Source organism: Macrosteles quadrilineatus, unplaced genomic scaffold, assembly GCF_028750875.1.
Source record: "Macrosteles quadrilineatus isolate MER2022 unplaced genomic scaffold, UCM_ALF_1.0 Scaffold_1__1_contigs__length_201487025, whole genome shotgun sequence".
NCBI lineage: Eukaryota > Metazoa > Arthropoda > Insecta > Hemiptera > Cicadellidae > Macrosteles > Macrosteles quadrilineatus.
The window spans coordinates 65,869,802-65,888,635 of record NW_026542594.1 but is presented as its reverse complement, the minus strand read 5'-3'; the positions used below and the strand labels follow the sequence as shown (position 1 = coordinate 65,888,635).

Here is an 18,834-nt window from a genome sequence, read left to right as displayed (position 1 = left end):
ATAATACATATTAAATGAGTAAATGAGTCTTGTATTTTAAACAATGTTTTCATAATCACAATAGTTTGTTTTTTTGTAGGGAGAGGAGGGAAAATGCTTTTACGCACACAGGTAGCCAGCCTGTAGTGTAAGACTCCTGAAATTATCAGACTACTCACTACAAAAACCCCTCTACTCTGTTGGACACAGACCTGGAATTGTTTGTCGCATTACTTCAAGTCAGGCCAACATGTGACCTAAGCCCTCAGGGCTCTGCACCGCCCGTTTCTGGCATTTGGATTTTTTTTTACCTACACCGCATCCTAGTCAAGGTCAAGCTTCTTGGCGCGGAGAATACCCTTTTTTGTCAAAATCACGATCTCGGTTTTGCTCAAAGCAAGTGAGAGACCGTGGTCTACCATCCATGCGTTTATGGTACGCATAACTCGGTTTAGCTTCAGCTGAGCCAGCTCAACGCTATGTGCAGCTATCAAAGCTGCAACGTCGTCTGCGTACCCAACCAAAACAGTTTCCTCAGGAATTTCAGACTTCAGAAGGCTGTCATATGTGACGTTCCAGAGGTCTGGGCCGAGTATGTAGCATTGGGCAGCACCAGAAGTGACACTCATCGTCCGCGGGCCTTCCGTAGTGTCATACGTGAGGAGGCGGAACCGGAGATAATCCTCTATGATGCGCATGAGGTATAATGGCCCGTGGAAGGTGTTCTCCAGAGCGACCAGCATATCACACCACCTCACCAAATCAAATGCATTTCGCAAATCGAGCGTTACGAGCAGCACAACCCTACGAGAGTAGTGGTTAAAATCCTCAGCTCTCATCACGACTTGCTTCACCACTTCAATCGCATCAATCGTTGATCGCCCCATCCTGAATCCATACTGACGTGGGGAGATGTCCCCCGCAGCGACAACGGCTGAATTCAGCCGGGAACGGATCAATTTCTCGAGGACTTTGCCAGCCGTATCCAACATACACAGAGGTCTGTAAGAGGATGACAGATCTGGGTCTCCCTTGCCTTTCCCAACAAGCACAAGCCTAGCTGTCTTCCAGCACAAGGGGAAAACCCCTTCGACCAGGCAGGCATTGCACATGCTCAAAAGGATCAAGGGGTTGGTAGTCAAGACCCTCTTGAGGACTTCAACGGGTACCCCATTGGGACCAGAAGCCTTGTTGTTCTTCAGGGATATGACGGCCGCCTCCAGCTCTTCAGGGCTGAAAAGTGGGACCTCGTCCACCCTTCCAAAATCCCGCAGTGGGCGGAACACGTGAGCAGGGAAAAGGGACTCGACTATCCTCTCCATAGTAACCCCGTCCATGACGGAGGTGGAGAGCGGGTTCCAAGATTCTTGGTTACAAGTTTGTAACCAAGGCCCCACGGGTTGGAATCAACATCGTCCCTTAATTTATCCCAGCAACTGCGATTACTCCGATTGATGGCTCGACGAAGATACCTCCTAGTCACCCTATAAGCATCCGACTTACGCCGTCTGTCCAGGGGTTCTCTAGCCCTGGTAGCAAGTCTTCTCGCTCTCAATGCTGCTCGACACAATTCCGCAATCTCGGCAGTCCACCAGTACACATGACGCTCATTGCACCGGTATCTCCTGCGAGGCATAGACTTATCGCAGGCCGAGATAATCAATTCCATAGTGGATGCAACTAACGCCTCTGCGTGAGTCAGCCAGTTGCGGGATGAACCATCGGCGTTCTTCATAGGATGGCTCCATTGAATTTTGCCACGTCCAGTTTTTTAATGGTCCATCGAACGGGCACTTGACGAAACGTGGCCACTTGTCTCTGATGACCATCCAGTATGTCAGTATGTCAAAAATTATGTACTGGCGGTCACTGGCCGCGTAATCCTCCAGGACTCTCCAGGATCTGATCCTTGGGAAAAAGGGACTCATGCAAGAGTAATGTCTGGGATCGTCCCCCGCATCCCAGGGTGGCTTATTGGAAAGTTGGCGTGTTGCCCTCGTTGACGACAACGAGTCCGGCTCTGGCAGCAAAGTCCAGAATGTACTTGCCCCGGGAATTGGTGTGGGTCATGCCCCACTCGACAGCCCTAGCATTAAAGTCCCCACCCACGACGACGTGTCCGGTGGTATCGGGCACGCTCTCTTACAGGCGGTCAATCTTCTCACGAAAGTCACGGATGGCCTCGTTGGGAGTAAGGTAGACACTGAAGTAAGTGACATCCCTGCACCGAACCCAAACGAAACCTCGGCCATTCGCGTGACCCCGCACTTGTACTTTAGCTGCATTACGAGCCCAGAATGCAGCAGTACCAAGATTATCAGGGAACCTTAAAGATGGGTCCCTATCTCGATACTGGTACCGTCCGCTGATTAAGAGCGCGTCGACATCGTGTTCGAGGGCAAACTGGCAGAGAAGTGCGTCAGCCATCCTGGATCGCTCAAGATTGCACTGAAGGATTCTTATCTTCGTGGGAGAGATTTCGCTTGATGTAGTGCAGTTTAAAATACACTACACTGCCCAGATCCAGCTATATGCTTTACGTGTTTGTCAGCGAGCCCATTTTCTTTGCAAAGGAAACAGGACTCGACTTGGCAGTTCTTACGGATGTGACCCACCTCCCCGCATCGAAGACAGTTGCGGAACAAACAATCTTCCACACAAGAAGCAACAGTCAAAGATTAATATTTAGATTGCCCAAGGTAAAACTAACCAGTATTTAGACAATCTTATCAGTACAGTGGGCAAAAATATTTCAACCAATTACCTCACGATATCAAAAGCAGTGTAAATTTAAAGTCATTTTCCATTCAAATAAAAAGTGGTTATTTGAGAAGCCAAATATATATTTTTTAAATAGTGTTGTAACATAAAGAATTTTTTATCTAAATCTTTGCAAATTTAACGTTTTGTATTATAATTATTGAATCTGCATATGTTGTTTTAAATTGTTGATTTACATTATTTTATACTGCTTATATAGGATTCATTTTTTAATACACTTTTATTGTGAATATCTATTATTTTATAATATTGTTATTTTGTTTAATTTAACAACTACTGTCATCAAGACGCGGCAGAGAGCGGCAAGGTGTGTTTCATGTGTGGACTGGACTGAAAATCTATAGAATGTACTTTATATTTTTTATTTTTATTGAACGTTGTCACATTAACTGGATGCTGTGGCAACGTAATTCCGAGTTTTTATTTCATTTGTATTTTATGTAATTATTGTGGAATAAATCATTATTTCATAATTTCAGTTATTGCTTTGGTCGCGGCCCATGCAGTTTCGGGAGAAATGGCCGAAACCGAGGCACTTAAAACACCTCTTCACTTCCACCCTCCGTCTAAGCCTGCAGTTGACCCAGCCGACTCTCAGATACTGGAGTGCCAACACCTTACTGGCGTGTGGGTCTGCCATTTCGGCGATCGCCATCCGCTGATGGCTCCTATTGGGTTTTGTGAGCCAAACCTTTAGAATGGCCGTTTGTCCGGCAAGATCGGGTACAGCTTTCTTCAGGGCCTCAACAACGTCACTCTCCGTCGACACACAATCAATGTCTCGAACCTCGATTGATGTCTTCGGCTCAAGAGCACGGACGGTGCCCTGGCCTTCAACAGCTGCCTTTAGTTCGGCAGTAAAAGCAGCCTTGTCTTTCGACTTACCCAACGTTCAAGGAGAACGTCCCCGTCCCGGGTTTGTTTAATCGACCGTACAATCGTATCAGTCTTCTCCGGCTTAGCTTTGGCCTTTATTACACCCAAGACCTCGGCGAAAGATCTCCCCCCTGAGAGTTTGACAAGGATTGCCTCCGTCCTGGGCTTTTTTGACCGCGACCTTTTCGGAGCAGGGATCGAGGTGGGCCCAGTTTGGACCACGACGGTTGGCTGTGCCTTCACTGCCTCATTCTTCACGGAGGCGACCCCCGCCCACCTCAATTGCCTCTTCTCCTTTTTGGAAAGGCGTTTTTCCCACTCAGCCCCAGGTGTCTCCACCACTGACATCTTTCGGGAACTTCCCTGAAGGGGGGTCGTGGGTTGCTGTGCCTGTCGGCACCTCGCTGGAGCTGCAGCTACGTCCGAAAAGGATCTGGGCACAGCAGACGAGAGGTCCGTCTGAGTCGCATTGGCCTTTACCGTGGTTTTTTTGGTCTGGACGCCTTCTGCTCTTTTTGGAAGACTCTCCGATGTGGAAGGCCTCCGACGTTTCTTAGAAGGCAGCGCTCTTTCATCGGACAGGGACATAACCTTTTCGGCAATCTTTTCCATGGCCACCTTGCTTATCAGACGGCAGGCAAAGACGAAACCAAGACCATCCTCTAGTTTGGCCATTCCATTTTTTACCACTTGATTTACGGCTTTCTGGGTCCGGAAGGTTTCCAGCATAGCCTTAATTGTCTTTTACGTTTCACGGAGCCGGGTTTCAATGTTACTATCTGCGTCAAGATATTTCTGACGCAGAAGCACAATCTCAGAGCTTTCCGACCGCGACGTCGCTGTGAAGGTTTCCTTTGGCATCCCTACAGCAGAAATTCTCGGCAGCAGAGTTCCCGGCAATGCCAGTTCGACGTCTACATCGCCATTTTCTGCACCGTTCCCAGCTCCACTTGCCGAAGAAGATCCTATCGTGGTGGGGGGGGGGACGTAGAGCACTTGAAAGGTGCAGGTGGGCACAATAGTTAAAACATCAGGAATAATTATTAATTTAATAACATATATATGGTTGTTGATGAATGCAAATAGAAAAAATATATAACTCAAGGGCTCCTGACGAAACAGCCTTCCGTACGGAGACGTCACGGCCGACCACCCCTCTCTCTTTGAATGGAGTGGGGGAGAGTCGTTGCGGCAACGCCCCCGGTCCACCACGGCCACCTTTAACTCCAGGCCGTGGCTTCTGAAGTGGCAACATCGCAAGTAGGTTTGTAACGGCTGATTTGTTTTGGAGGCAGCTAATGGTATTTATGGTCACGGCCACCTTTAACTACGGAGTTAAAGGCGGCTGTGGTATAGCTCAAGCTCACTAGCTCAGTGGTTTTGCCAGAAAATTGGTGTTGACACGACGAGTGGAGTGACGGAGGAGTGAGACCAAGACCGAACCGAACTGACCGACCAAGACCAAGCCCAAGACCAAGACGAAGACGAAAACGTCAAGTCCATGTCAAGGTGAAAAGGATAACCTTTAACCTGCTTTAACCTTGTTTCAAAGTCAGTTTATGAGACCCTTTTTATGAATTTTTACTAATAAAGTCTACTCGAGCTCCATTTGATCCATTAATTCCATCAATATCCTAGTGAAGCCGAATTATCCACGAATAATGTTGAATAATTGTTTTAAAATCTTATCCAGAACAGCTGAAACTCCTCAGGTAACTTATGTGAAACTTAATTTCAACAGTAGGCCTAGGCTATTAATACATATATTGGTCATGCTTAGTTCTTGTGTATTTAAGGCAGTTCACTTTATATGTTAGGTGGATAAGCCTATGCCAAAAATGGCAAAAAGCTGTTAGCAGGAGAAACTTTTTAAGTGAAACTAGAGGACCCATGCTGCTCCGCAGCAATCGCAGAGATAAGTATAGGCTAGGCCTAATGTCCGAGAAATATTCAAAATTATGATTTTGGATTGAGTGTTACAGTATCTGGAGCTTAACTTATTCAAACGATCAATAAGTCTTAAGTTACCTAGTTCAAATTAAAGCCTATAATTCGCTGAACTTGTGTGAACCTGGGAATAACTCAGCAATAAGTAGTGTGTGCACCTTAAAAATCTATTGCTGGGAATTTTGCGGAAAAATACGGCCGAGTACCTTGTTACCAATAATGTCAACTGATAGAGGCCACTTTAACAGACACAACAGTAAGTTATCAAGGTTATATACCTGACCAAAAAGTTAGGTAAAAAAAAGACCCGATTAAAGTCAGCAATTAATAGTGCGCACGCTGATAAAATGTATTAGCCTACTGGGCGTTTTGCGGAAAAATACGGCCGAGTACCTATATACCAATAATGTCAACAGATAGAGGACACTTTAACGGACACGACAGTATCAAGGTTATATAAGTTATTTGGCAAAAATTGTCAGCAATAAGTAGTTCGCACGCTGATAAAATCTACTGAGTAGATTATGGGTCAATGTCCATCTCAGTGTTTACACTTGACGGAAAATAATATCCCACGCAGAGTCAAAAAATATCCCACATTCAGTCACGACTTATCCTACAAAAATATCCTTCACTTTTCTGCTACTTTTCTTAGCTGAAAAGGGGTACAGTTCGCAAAGACCTTGAAAACGGGGATTATGGGGGTTTTATAGGGTAAAAATGGGGTTTTCCCCTTTAGGACCTAAAAATCATAAAATTTTGGAATTTCTTTCAAACCATTTTCTAGAGCTTAAAAAATAAATAATTTAGTAGGCTTCTATTGAAACATTGTTAATATGCCTAATGGTTAGGGAGAAAATTAAAAAAAGTGTAAATTTAAAATTTCCATGTTAACTTATTCTGATGGAGAAAACGAAAACTGTTGTAGTTGGTATCAGTTGATAAAATTTGGCAAATTTATCTATTTCATCCAACACCGGTACTATTAACATTTGGTCAAAAAACGCTTTTTACCTTCCCAGTAGCAGCTTGCTAAACACTCGCTAAATTTAACGTTATTTAAATTGGAAATAAATATTATGTCTTATTTATGGAAATATTTGAGTAAAAATGTAATCAGACAAGTCAAAATTTGCTTAGTCTGCAGGTTTGCTGTGGCGGGGGTATTGAGTTAGGTATCTAGTTGATTTATGTCTAAGACACCCAACTCACCCCTAATGCTATTCTTAAAGTTGAAATTGTGTAATAAGTTAGTAGGGCCTATAATGAAATTTTAATCCTGAAGGATAGTTTAACTGGTGGGTGGGGGGGGCTATATCGGTTCAAAATTTTACAATAATCAAAATCTAGCCTAACCCAAGTTCCTCCAAAACTTCAATGGGCTACAACATTTTTACACAATACGCTGGTGTCTAGAGAAAATCCTATTTGTAGTCTCCTCCCGCTCTCCTTTCACCATCACGTGCAGTCATGTACAGTACTACAACGCTCACGCTATTGGAAGATCCTGTGCGCTACAACTGATGTACAACAATACTATGTGGCCATTGCCATTCAGTCTCTTCCTTGCTTATTACAAGTACATCTCCACCTTCATCATACCAGAGCTAAAAGCGCACGGTTGTCCCATCCTCTGTATCTTACTTCTCTGTATAAAATCTTATAACCAAAAATAACAGTTCCAGTACTTGCAACACAAATATCTGTCAGACAGATATTACTGCAGTCAAAAAAAAAGAACAAAACCAGCCCCAACAGAGGAAATTATATGAGTGAACAGATAGGCTACATATTCCCACATCTAGCGAACACATAGGCCTATCCACTTTTGAGCACCCTGTGTGCAACGATGACTGTTGCACCAAATAATATTAGAAAGACAACATATCAACAACATATCAGACCCACTTTTAAATATGGGTAAAGTACAAAATTCTGAAATCCCGTAATTTTAACAGAAAAGCTTATTTTATTGAAAATCTCCAGAAATGTTGAAAGCACGGAAAAATAATGGAACAAACTTCTACTCCCCGGATTCCAAGGAATTCTCCAGAAGTTTGCAACTCTGGCTCCAACTACGAACTTGTCATGGCATGGCAACGCTCCCTAGGGCCGGCCGCACACTGATCAGACAAAACGTCTTTCAACAAAACGTTTTGTTGAAAGACGTCGGAAGCGAGTGGCCTACCATGCAGTTAAATGGAGGCATCACACACTGATGAGACAGAGGCTTCAGACGCGTTGTTTCGTCTGAAGATGTTTTTGTGATTGCCTCCAATATTTTGTCTGAAGCCAAAACGCGGTCAGACAAACAGTTCTGGGGATGCGCGGAGGGCGGATACAGTAGGTATCTATATACAGTAGACTCTCAGTAATCCGGCAGATATAGGACTGTGATACTGCCGGATTAGTGAACATGCCGGATTTACTGGAATGTTATAAATAAAAACACTTAAAATGAAATTAAAACACGACTCCGAAATCGCGCAATTTGAAACCGCTATTACCGTGATCGGGCAAGACGACGATGACGTTTCTTTGACCGTGGAAGTAGACAATGATGTTTACACGGCCGCGGGAGAGGATCAAATTTTTGCCGCGACCGCGGTAGACAACGATAATGTATACATGACCGTGGGAGATGTTCATGATTTTGCTGCGATGCGCAAGACGACGATGACTTTTCCGTGACCGCGGGAGATGTTGATGATTTTGCCGCGATCGCGGAAGACCTCACCCGTCAAAAGACGTCGGATTACTGGAGTGCCGGAGTGGTGCAGTCCCGGATTAGAGAGGGTCTACTGTATTTAATAATTTGTCTTACAGTTAGTAGAAGTTCATTTTCGAATCATGCAGAAAACAGTGAAACGTTATTTTAATTTCAAATATTTCAACTTATCTATATATAGGCTACTGTAATAATTTTTCTTACAGTTAGTAGTTGTTCATTTTTTATTTATGCTTAAAATAATAAAAAATTTAGTTCAATTTAAAATATTTCAACTTATTCCATATACCGTATTGTAATGTTTTTACAGTTTATTAAAGTAGTTCATTTTCAATTTATGCAGAAAATAATAAAAATGTTATTTCAATTTCAAATACTTCACCTTATTCCATTGTAGATTCATTTTAGATTTATACAGAAAATACAGAAAATGTTAGCTCAATCCTTCGGTTAGTTCTGAAAGTTGTAAAAAGTTCCACAACATAATTGCTACGTCCACTTCCTCATTCATTTTATTATATACACAATCTCTTTTCGCTTTTCACAACACTGGTCTACGTGACTAAGATTTCCCTCCAGTTTTTGTATTTTGTCTGAGACCACCGCACACCTATGCGACATAAGACGTTTTCCGAAAAAAACGTTTTGTCGAAAGACGTTTTGTCTGATCAGTGTGCGGCCGGCCTAGCGCTTGACACTGCAGCAGTGTGCGTTGAAACTACACAGCACTCCTAGTGGTGTACACCAGAATATATATTAACCGCAGCACTGCTCTCGGTCTATATTTAATTCTTTTTTTTATGGTCTAACTAAAGCCTCAGTGTCTCCAAGTTGCAATTGCTGAGTCTAGACCTGTTAAATGGTTCGATCTATTTAGTAGGTTACATGGTATCAATAATTTTGTCTACTATTTGATCCAACACTGGTATATAAATTGTGAAATCCATTTAAAAGGTCTTTTGCTTTTGAAAAATTATCCTGAGATTATGTCAAGAATAATTATGGTGACTGGGTCACACAGGTTTGAACTTAAGATAAAAAGTTTAACGAGATTTGACCCACGGAATGTGAAGACAAGGAAAAGGGAAAAGTGTCAACCTAATCAATGATTAAAATATATTTATCATATGTTTTAATATGGAGTAAAATGGGGTTAAAAAAACATTTGGTCAGTCCACGACAAATCATCCAGCCTAAACAAAATTTTACACCCTACCCTCTCAGATTAGACTGACATTTTTTTTACAGCATCTATGGACAAATATAACAACCCATATTTTTTATTTTTGTTAAATTCACTTTAGTTTTTTTTTATAAATTCTTTAAAAAATACGTCTTTTTTATCGATTTATTAGAATTGGCGTCGGGGGAAATGAACACTTTTTAGTTTAAGTCCGACTGTGAGACTATTATGTAATATAAATACATGAAATTTAGCAATCTTACAATTAATTACACCCTGATTCCAAAAATATGGTCCAAAATAGTAAAATCTTCCAATTTATTTTGGTTAGGCATCTTCAAAGTTGAAATTTCGGAAATATTTTTCTCGCTGTCGCCATTTCCGTAAATCCTCATAAATTTTTTCTGGCAGGTCCTACAAATTTGAACAAGGTGTCATTTTAAAGCTAAGAAAAAGTACTATAAGAATATGTAATAAAATTCATGGGTATTTAGTGTTATCACAGTTTAAAAAAATAAAAATTCAATAACGGAAATAATCATTAAAATGTTACGAAAGCAATTTGTTTACTTAGTTTTAATATTATATAATGCTCTAAAATAAAGAAGAAGCTCATCTCCTTCATCATATTGTAACAGAATCTAAACAAGTTTAAATCAAGTAAGTAAGTATATAGTTATAAGCAAGCATTAGTTTTACAAAGTATGGTAAGAAATAGTATACACTTTTTGTTAAGACAGCATTCAACTTAAGAAAAACATAAACCATTTGTGCTTAGCATCTAAAAAATATTTAGTAGTAGTTAAATTTCAGATATAATTTGTTTAATCTAATCATTAATTCAGATATTTCCTTATCATGATAAATCAAAATGAATGAAGGAGAGTGAGTAGTAGACAAGTAGCAACATGAAAGCTGCTTGTCTGGACAGGCAGCCTGCAGCAAGTCACAAATAGCTCAGTCACTCACTAGTCAGTCAGTTTTGAGATAGTGCCAGTGTTTCCATTTGAGGGATAAAAATCCCTTTCTAGGGATATTTAGGGCCTTCGAGGGATTGAAAAGGGATTGAGGGATAACTAGGGATAATCAGCCAAATTGAAGGATTTCTTAAATTTTCTAGGGATTTCAGGGCTTTGACTTTATAAAATTGAAATATTGATAAAATAATACATTTTGGCTGTATTTCAACAACGTTAAGGACCTATTTTGGCTAATTTTGCAAGGTATTGATAACACATTGATTATACTACTTTTCCCCAGGTTTTGGTAACAAATCGATTGTAGAAGATACTCCTCATGGAGTATGTTTTACCTATGGTTTTAGGTAGTGGTAATGACGTAGTGTTTCAAAGTCGGAACAGACAAGGGGAATAGTAACAGCCAACACTGCACGAAACAAGCGAAGGACGTGTCCAGTCGGTCGGTGGAATGTAATGGCGGATATAAATTATTGTATTTGTTTCTTAGTAGCCCTGTGCCCTGTGTAAATGATGTCGAATGTTTGTTTTCGTTTTGATTTTGTTTGCCGGTGATTTCTGTGATGTTTTTTGGTTAGTAAGTAACTTGGTGTAACCTTTTCACCAAGGCATGGTGGCCATGTTTTGAAAAAGACTATAAGTTTGAAATTTTTGACACTTGAGTAACATTTATGAAACAATTTATTTGTTTCATTTTTTTAGTTAATTTATCTTGGTTTGTACCACATAGGCAGTTTTTAATCACGGCTACCTACCTTTAATTCCAGGCCGGAGGCCGCGGCCTTCGAAGTGGCAACATTGCAAGTTTGTTGTAAAAGGTGTTTGTTTGGAGATCCTAAGCTAATGATATTTTTTTATTTTTTTAAGAATACGAAAGCTTGGTTACTGGGCTATGAAAATATTGACTCCACATTGAACGTATAAAAATAGATTTTCAATTTATATTGTTTTGGTTTTCGATTCTATATTGTGTTTTATTGCCATGTTAACTTATAGGACGTCTTGCGCTAAACAATACTACGATACTTGCAACGTTGCCAATTCTACCAGGCCGCGGCCTGCCTGGAGTTAAAGATGGCCGTGGTTTTAATGGTGCAAAAATGTTTTTTATATAGTATTACCTACTTTATAAATAATATGGTATATTGAAGAATAATACCACCACTGAGCTATAATTCTAACTGGAGGTAGCACTGAATGACAAAGATGCGTGTCGCCAGCCGCCATGTTTGCGTGAGGTGTGAGTTATAAAGAAGCCATGTTATTGGATGAAAAAACTCACTGCTATACCAACCTAGTTATAGAAGCCATGTTATTGCTATGATAAGAAAACTCGCTGCTATACCAACCTAACAAAATCAGCGACACGCTTTTGACAGACTTCTGCCATGACAGTGCTACCTCCAGTTATAATTTTAGCTCAGTGAACACCACCAGTTACCATATTTTAGGTGGCTATGATTATATCCATTGGTATTGCTGCAAAAATAATAAGTATCTACTAGATTTGATGAAGAGGGATAATTGGAGGGATTATTAGAAAACGGACTAGGGATAACTAGGGATTTTTTGACGTTGGCCCAGGGATATTTTTTTCTTGCGGATGGAAACACTGGATAGTGCAGTGGCAGTGACATCATCAGTCCATAGTTGCAAGTGTCTATTATTTTTCATTTTCAGCAAGTATACATTAGATTATTATATTGTTTAAATCATTAGTGTTATTTTGCTTCAAGATAATTATAAATAGTAGTGTGTTTTATTATAATAGCATTATGTAGTTGAAAAGAACTTAAATTTTGAATAGTTAGATTAAACAATAAATATGAGCTTAAATGAAAATCCCTCAACACAGAATGAACTGTGCAGTATAGGAATCAATTTAGATTCTCCGTGCCATTGTAAAGACTTTACTGCCAAGAAGGACATTTTTAAATATTCCAATTTAGAATGTCAGGTAAAAGAAATTCTGAATTGGAGATTGACAACAAAACTGAATGAAGAATCAACAGTATGCCAACACCACCTACTTTATTTCACAGACTATTATGAAAACTACCAAAAAAAGTGTTGTGACCCTAACAATGTTCATAAAAAAATTATTAAGGCAGGGTTAAGGCCAATTTCATTAAAATTTGCACAGGAAATAAAGGCCAAAAAAGGAGTAGTTTTAATTCCAGGTAAAAAAAATTGTGACAACTGTAGAAAAAAAGTTATTTTACAAGATGACAACGAAGAATTTAATGCTTATAGTGAGTCTGGTGAGGATGATGGTGACAACATAGAAAATGCTATTTCACCGGTTAAAACTAAAGAAATTGAAGACACTCCCACAAAAACCTTTGAAAAATACGAATTAAAATCTAGTATAACAACCCTGGGAGTCTCACCACTTAAATTAAAATCCTTATCAAGTAAATCTTAAGTCAAGTATGCTAAACGAAAAGTTGAGGAAATTAAATCTAAAATGAAAAACAAAGTTGCCCGTGTCTTAAAGCTTCCCGAAAAAGAACTAGAATCAGATTCATCAATTTCATCATCTGAATCTATTCCTAAAATTGCACAGAAGGCCCAAGATTTAGACCACCTTATTAATGCCATTAAAGACAAGCTCTTGGTTACTCAAAATAAAAGAGAAAAAATCCAGATTTTAACTCTTGCACCCCAGTCATGGTCCAGGAAAAAAACCGCAATGGAATTTAATGTAACGGAATACATGGTTCGCAAGGCACGGGAATTATGTAAAACTAAAGGAATTTTATCAATACCTGAACCAAAGGAGGGATGCAAAATTCACCCTGATATTATAGAAAATGTCAAAGCTTTCTATCAAGATGATGAATTCAGCAGGCTCATGCCAGGAGCAAAGGAGTAAGTAAGTAAGTATTGAAAAAAACACCTACCTGCAAAAGCGTTTAATGCTTTGCAACATTGAGGAACTGTACGCAGCTTTTAAAGAAAAATATCCAGATGCTAAAATTGGACTATCCAAGTTTTGTGAATTTAGGCCAAAGTGGTTTGTCACAGTTAATGAAAGAGGAGTTCACTCGGTATGTGTTTGCTGTATTCACCAAAATCCAGCTTTGCTTATTAGTCCAATGAATTTAGAAAAAGATAAATTAAAAGAATTGACAGCAATGTTGATGTGTGAAGATAAACAGAAAAAATGTATGTTGAGAATGTGTGATAAGTCTCCTAACTCTGACAAACTAAATGAATTCATCAGAACTAAACTGGAAGATTATGATAACAGTGATGACATCATATTCAAGCAATGGACAAATACAGACCGAAGCCAGCTACAAACTATGGTTTTGCCGATGTCAGATTACATTACTCTTGTTAATGAAAAATTAGAAACATTAATACCTCATTCATTCATCGCCAAACAACAATCAGGTTATATCAAAATGAGGAAAGAATCTGTATCACAAAACAAAGTACTTTGCTTCATGGATTTTTCGGAAAACTATGGATTTATCCTGCAAGATGAGATTCAAAGTTATCATTGGACTTACTCATCATGTACCTTACATCCTGTAGTTATTTATTACAGAGACAATCAAAATTCAGAAGTTACTCAAAAATCATTTTGCTTCCTGTCAGACTATATGAAACATGATGTAAACTTTGTATACGAAGTTCAAAGAAGAATTTGCCTATACTTAAAGAATCATCACACATATGTTACAAAAATAGAATATATTACGGATGGTTGTGCCGCACAGTACAAAAATTTCAAAAGTTTGGTAAATCTTTGTTTACACGAATCAGATTTTGGTCTTGAAGCTTCCTGGACTTTCCATGCAACAAGCCATGGAAAATGTGCTTGCGATGGTATTGGTGGCTCTGTCAAAAGATCCGTTACAAGAGCCAACCTTCAAAGACCTTATAAGGACCAAATTTGTACACCAGAAGCAATGTATAAATTCTGCGATGAACAATTTTCAAAAATTAAGTTTGACTTTATCACCATTGACAGTGTAGAAAGTTTGATTGTACCGAAATTGGATGAACGTTTTAGTCAATACAAAACTGTACCCGGCACAAGGTCTTTCCATTTCTTCCAACCACTATCAACCCATGAAATTGCAGCCAAACGTGTAAGCAATGATGCTGAATTTTCATTAAAACACAATTTTACACAAGAACAACAATTTTGTAATCTTCAACCTAATACCTACATAGCATGTGTTTACGAAGAGAAGTGTTTTGTAGGACTTGTTTTGGAGCTTGACAATGCTAACAATGATGCATACATCAACTTCATGCATCCTCATTTTCCATCTCAAACATACTTTTGGCCAGAACACAGAAATGTTGGAAGGGAAGATAAGTGTTGGGTCCCCTTTACTAACATAATTTGCTGCATTGATATTCCGGAATTGAGTGCTCAAGTGGGACGAATGCTAGGCCTATTTCGTCTCACCAAGAAAAGTATAAAGAACATAAGTGCTATATGGCCAAGAAAAAACTAATCTATGTAGGCTATAAGACTAATAATCAAAAAAGAAACATGTAAATATATTATATATATATTAAGATATTGAAATTTAATTATTTCCAAGACCATTAGACAGGTAAGCAAAAAAGCACAAACTAAATAATTTACTAGCTTAAGGTGTCTTGGCTTTCTAGTTTTTTAGTTGCATTCCGCCTTTAAATCAAATGTGTAATATTATAATATTGCTTTTTGGTACATATAATTGAACAATTTTATGTTAAAACCTGTGTTCCAAGTTGATTAAATTTATAAGTGAATGAATTTAAAGTTTATACTATTTCGTACCATACTTCATAAAACTAATGATTGCTTATACTCATACTTAATTTAAACTTGTTTAGATTCTGTTACAATATGATGATGGAGATGAGCTTTTTCATATTTTTATATATGCTCAGCAACCATAAATAAATGTTGTCATTTATAACACTACGTAAACAAATGCTTTCGTAAAATTTTAATGACTTTTTCCGTTATTAACTATTTATTTTTTTTTTTACTGTAATAACACTAAATACCCATGAATTTTATTACATATTCTTATAGTACTTTTTCTTAGCTTTAAAATGACACCTTGTTCAAATTTGTAGGACCTGCCAACAAATTCATGAGGATTTACGGAAATGGCGACAGCGAGAAAAATATTTCCGAAATTTCAACTTTGAAGATGCCTTTAACCAAAATAAATTGGAAGATTTTACTATTTTGGACCATATTTTTGGAATCAGGGTGTTGTTATTTGTAAGAGTGCTAAATTTCATGTATTTATATTAAATAATTTTTAGTCTCACAGTCGGTCTTAAACTAAAAAGTGTTCTTTTCCCCCGACGCCAATTCAAATAAATCGGTTAAAAAAAACCTATTTTTTTAAAGTGAATTTAACAAAAATAAAAAATATGGGTTGTTATATTTGTCCATAGATGCTGTAAAAAAATTTCATGCAAATCTGAGGTGGTGGGGTGTACCCCCCTGGATGAATTGGCCTGGACTGACCCAAAAAGAACAAAATAGTGATTATCTTAATCTTTTTTTTTAGAAGCTGATGTCATTGCTGGGGGTATCAAAAAACAACTATGCGACCGAGGCTACATTTGAAACTAAGGTAATCTATTATTATTGCTCTTGCTTATCTTATTGGTGTTAATGCTCCCCTAAAACTTGTCTTAGGCTATAACGTCAGGTCACTATTTACCCTTTTCAGGAACTATAGAATTCATCATCAAAGTGACAAAAATTGAGCTAAAAGTGTGTATTCAGGCGATCTACATGGTAGAGCAGATCTTATACTGTATTCGGCGAGTGTAGAGAGTGAAGCACCACCAGGTCAGTTCACAGTGAATCCACTGCTCGGCCTTGCTAATGGCATCAATCAACACTCTACAAGAGGCTAAGTTACCTTTTCCTGTCCAAGTAATCCACAAATCGTCTATAAAGCGACCGGTTTCAACGTCTACGGCATCATTTTCAAGCTGGAAGACATAAAATATATCACTCGTAGGAGATTGTCATGAGTCTTAAATAACACGTAACACATACAGTCACACACACGCATTGCCATACAACTTCTAATTGCAGCATGGCAGCGAGAACAGGGTGTAGGTCTAGACTGACGCTGTGTCTTCCTCAAGTTGTATGGCCATGTAAATTATTGTGTTTGTGTGCGACTATAATGTTCTACTTTTTTTTAAGACTCATGACGACATCCTACGTAATGATAGATTTTATGTCTTCCAGCTTAAAAATTTGAAACCAGTGCCATATCGACTTGGGGATTACTTGGACCAAAAAAGTAAAAGGTAACTTAACCTCTTGTAGATAGTTTTTTAAGTATGTAACTTGGATTGCAATACATAAAATGAACAAACACTTTTGATACTAATTTGACCAGTGAAATGTTTGTTAAAAGCTCTAGTTAAACATCAACTCCTTTTACCTTCTCGGGAGTAACAATTTTCAAGAGTAAAGAGGCTTCCACAGGGCTAGGTCAAATAACTCTGTGGTACCAAGAAACACATTTCTTCTTTTTAAAAGTCTCTCAAAGGAAGGTCCTCAGCTAATACAAATTTATCACTGGCCCTCTTTATCTATCTCTATCAATACAAACATATTTTTCCTTCTAGATAACAAATATTTTTACGCCACACTATATTATTTTGACGAACTTCCCACGCAAGGATTTAGTCCAGAAAACAGCTGTTTGCCGCCAGCTTATTCAAATGGGGTTTCATTGCGTCCTACTGTACTGCAATGAGTTTTACCGGACACCAATCAGCTGATTATACTGTATTTAGGTGGCAGTGAGTGGTTATAAACAAAAACTAGTGATTTTTAGTCCTTTAGTTGGTGGAAAGATATAAGGATTTGTACGGATTTAGTAGTATGGCGTAAACTATCGTACATAACTCGTCCAAAATGTGTGTACCGGACTCGTATGGTAATCCCGTGCGAGACGAAGTCGAGTCCACACGACGACCACACTCGTCCGGTAAACACTTATTTTCAGGACTAGTAACGTAATATACTATTGTGTTGCAAATTTAAAGCCTATTTGTTTTAAAACTCCATAAAAGTAGTATGTTCAAAACTAAATAATTCCAAAATATAAATAACTAGCAGAGCACCCGTCCTTCGTACGGGGTTGGCATATAAGAATAAAATGCTTATTGCAGTTATACTCAAGCTTTGCGTTTGCAAAGGAGGGAGGACACAGTTTGATAAAATTTGGTTCATAAATTTACGGTATGATATTGTATAACACAACTACCACTGCCATAATGTTCTACCACTGCACCTAAACAATAGAAAAAAATAAATTATTAAACATTCGCACAATACCACAAATTATTCATTAAATTAAAAACTCAAACCTAACTAAACAATCCTACTTTGACAGTTCTCATTGTGCATCACAGCTTTTTGTTGCTGCTTGGTTCAAATTAGCTGTTGTCATATATGCAAAAACAAAATAATAATAGTGCTACACCCTGTTGGGAAACCTTATAACTTTTTAATGCTATTGCATATTATCATATTACAGAACCAACTTGTAAAGTTGAAACAGCTGGCTAAATTCTTTAATTCCCTTTAAATATGAATACTCATAAGGTTATCAAGGGGAACTACAGAGCCACTGGGGCGGAGCCCGAAAGGATTTTTGAGATAAGAATATGCCTAAATGTTAATCGGTAATGTGAGCTATCATCATGCCAAATTTCAGCCCAATCCGTCCAGTAGTATGCGTGATTGAGCAACACACAAACTCACAAACTTTCAGATTTATAATATTAGCAAGAAAATAATAGTAAGATTATATTATAATCAAAACTTGACATTACTTATTGGTTTTTATTTACTGCATACAATATTTATTTACTGTGTAGGATATCATTTTTAAAGAAAAACTCATATAGCTTTATAGCCTAGCACATTTTGTAAAGTTGCCTTTTTTATCAAAAGTGCAGAGTCTTATTATCAGGAGATTATTGTCCCGAAACAAGATTTTTGTTGTAAGCTGAAATCAATCTATAGAGCAGAGGTTCCCAAACTTTCATTCTTTCAAACCTTCATTCAGTTGGTATTTGCCTCCCATCTATTAAAAATAATATTACTGTACTATACTGTTTTACTATTACTATTTGTAAAATCATAATTTTACTTTTATTGTGATCCAAGGGTCTAAGGCAAAACACAAATATATATGAAAATTGTGAAGATGACGGACACAATTGGAAAGGCTCAATCTTTAGTCAAGAACACTTGTATTTCAGAAACCTTCAATCATTGAGACGAAGACTTGTGTATCTAAAGTTTAAAGAGAATATATATAGATTTAATGTTGACAACTTTGGGGCACTAGACA

The 18,834-nt window shown here is 38.3% G+C and overlaps 1 protein-coding gene across 2 annotated transcripts in view; it reads left to right on the top strand.

The window, feature by feature from the left end:
- The first annotated feature begins 5,106 nt into the window (after positions 1–5,106).
- Positions 5,107–18,834, top strand: part of LOC128983432 (probable pyruvate dehydrogenase E1 component subunit alpha, mitochondrial) — a 41,443-nt gene continuing 27,715 nt past the window's right edge. Inside the window, exons 1-2 of one of the 2 annotated variants that reach the window (XM_054402726.1) lie at positions 5,107–5,348; positions 16,012–16,077. In XM_054402726.1, the coding sequence (XP_054258701.1) occupies positions 5,298–5,348; positions 16,012–16,077 (117 nt within the window). In that variant the 5' untranslated portion in view covers positions 5,107–5,297. The remainder of the gene's footprint in view (positions 5,349–16,011; positions 16,078–18,834) is intronic. The other variant, XM_054402725.1, reaches the window with a different exon arrangement.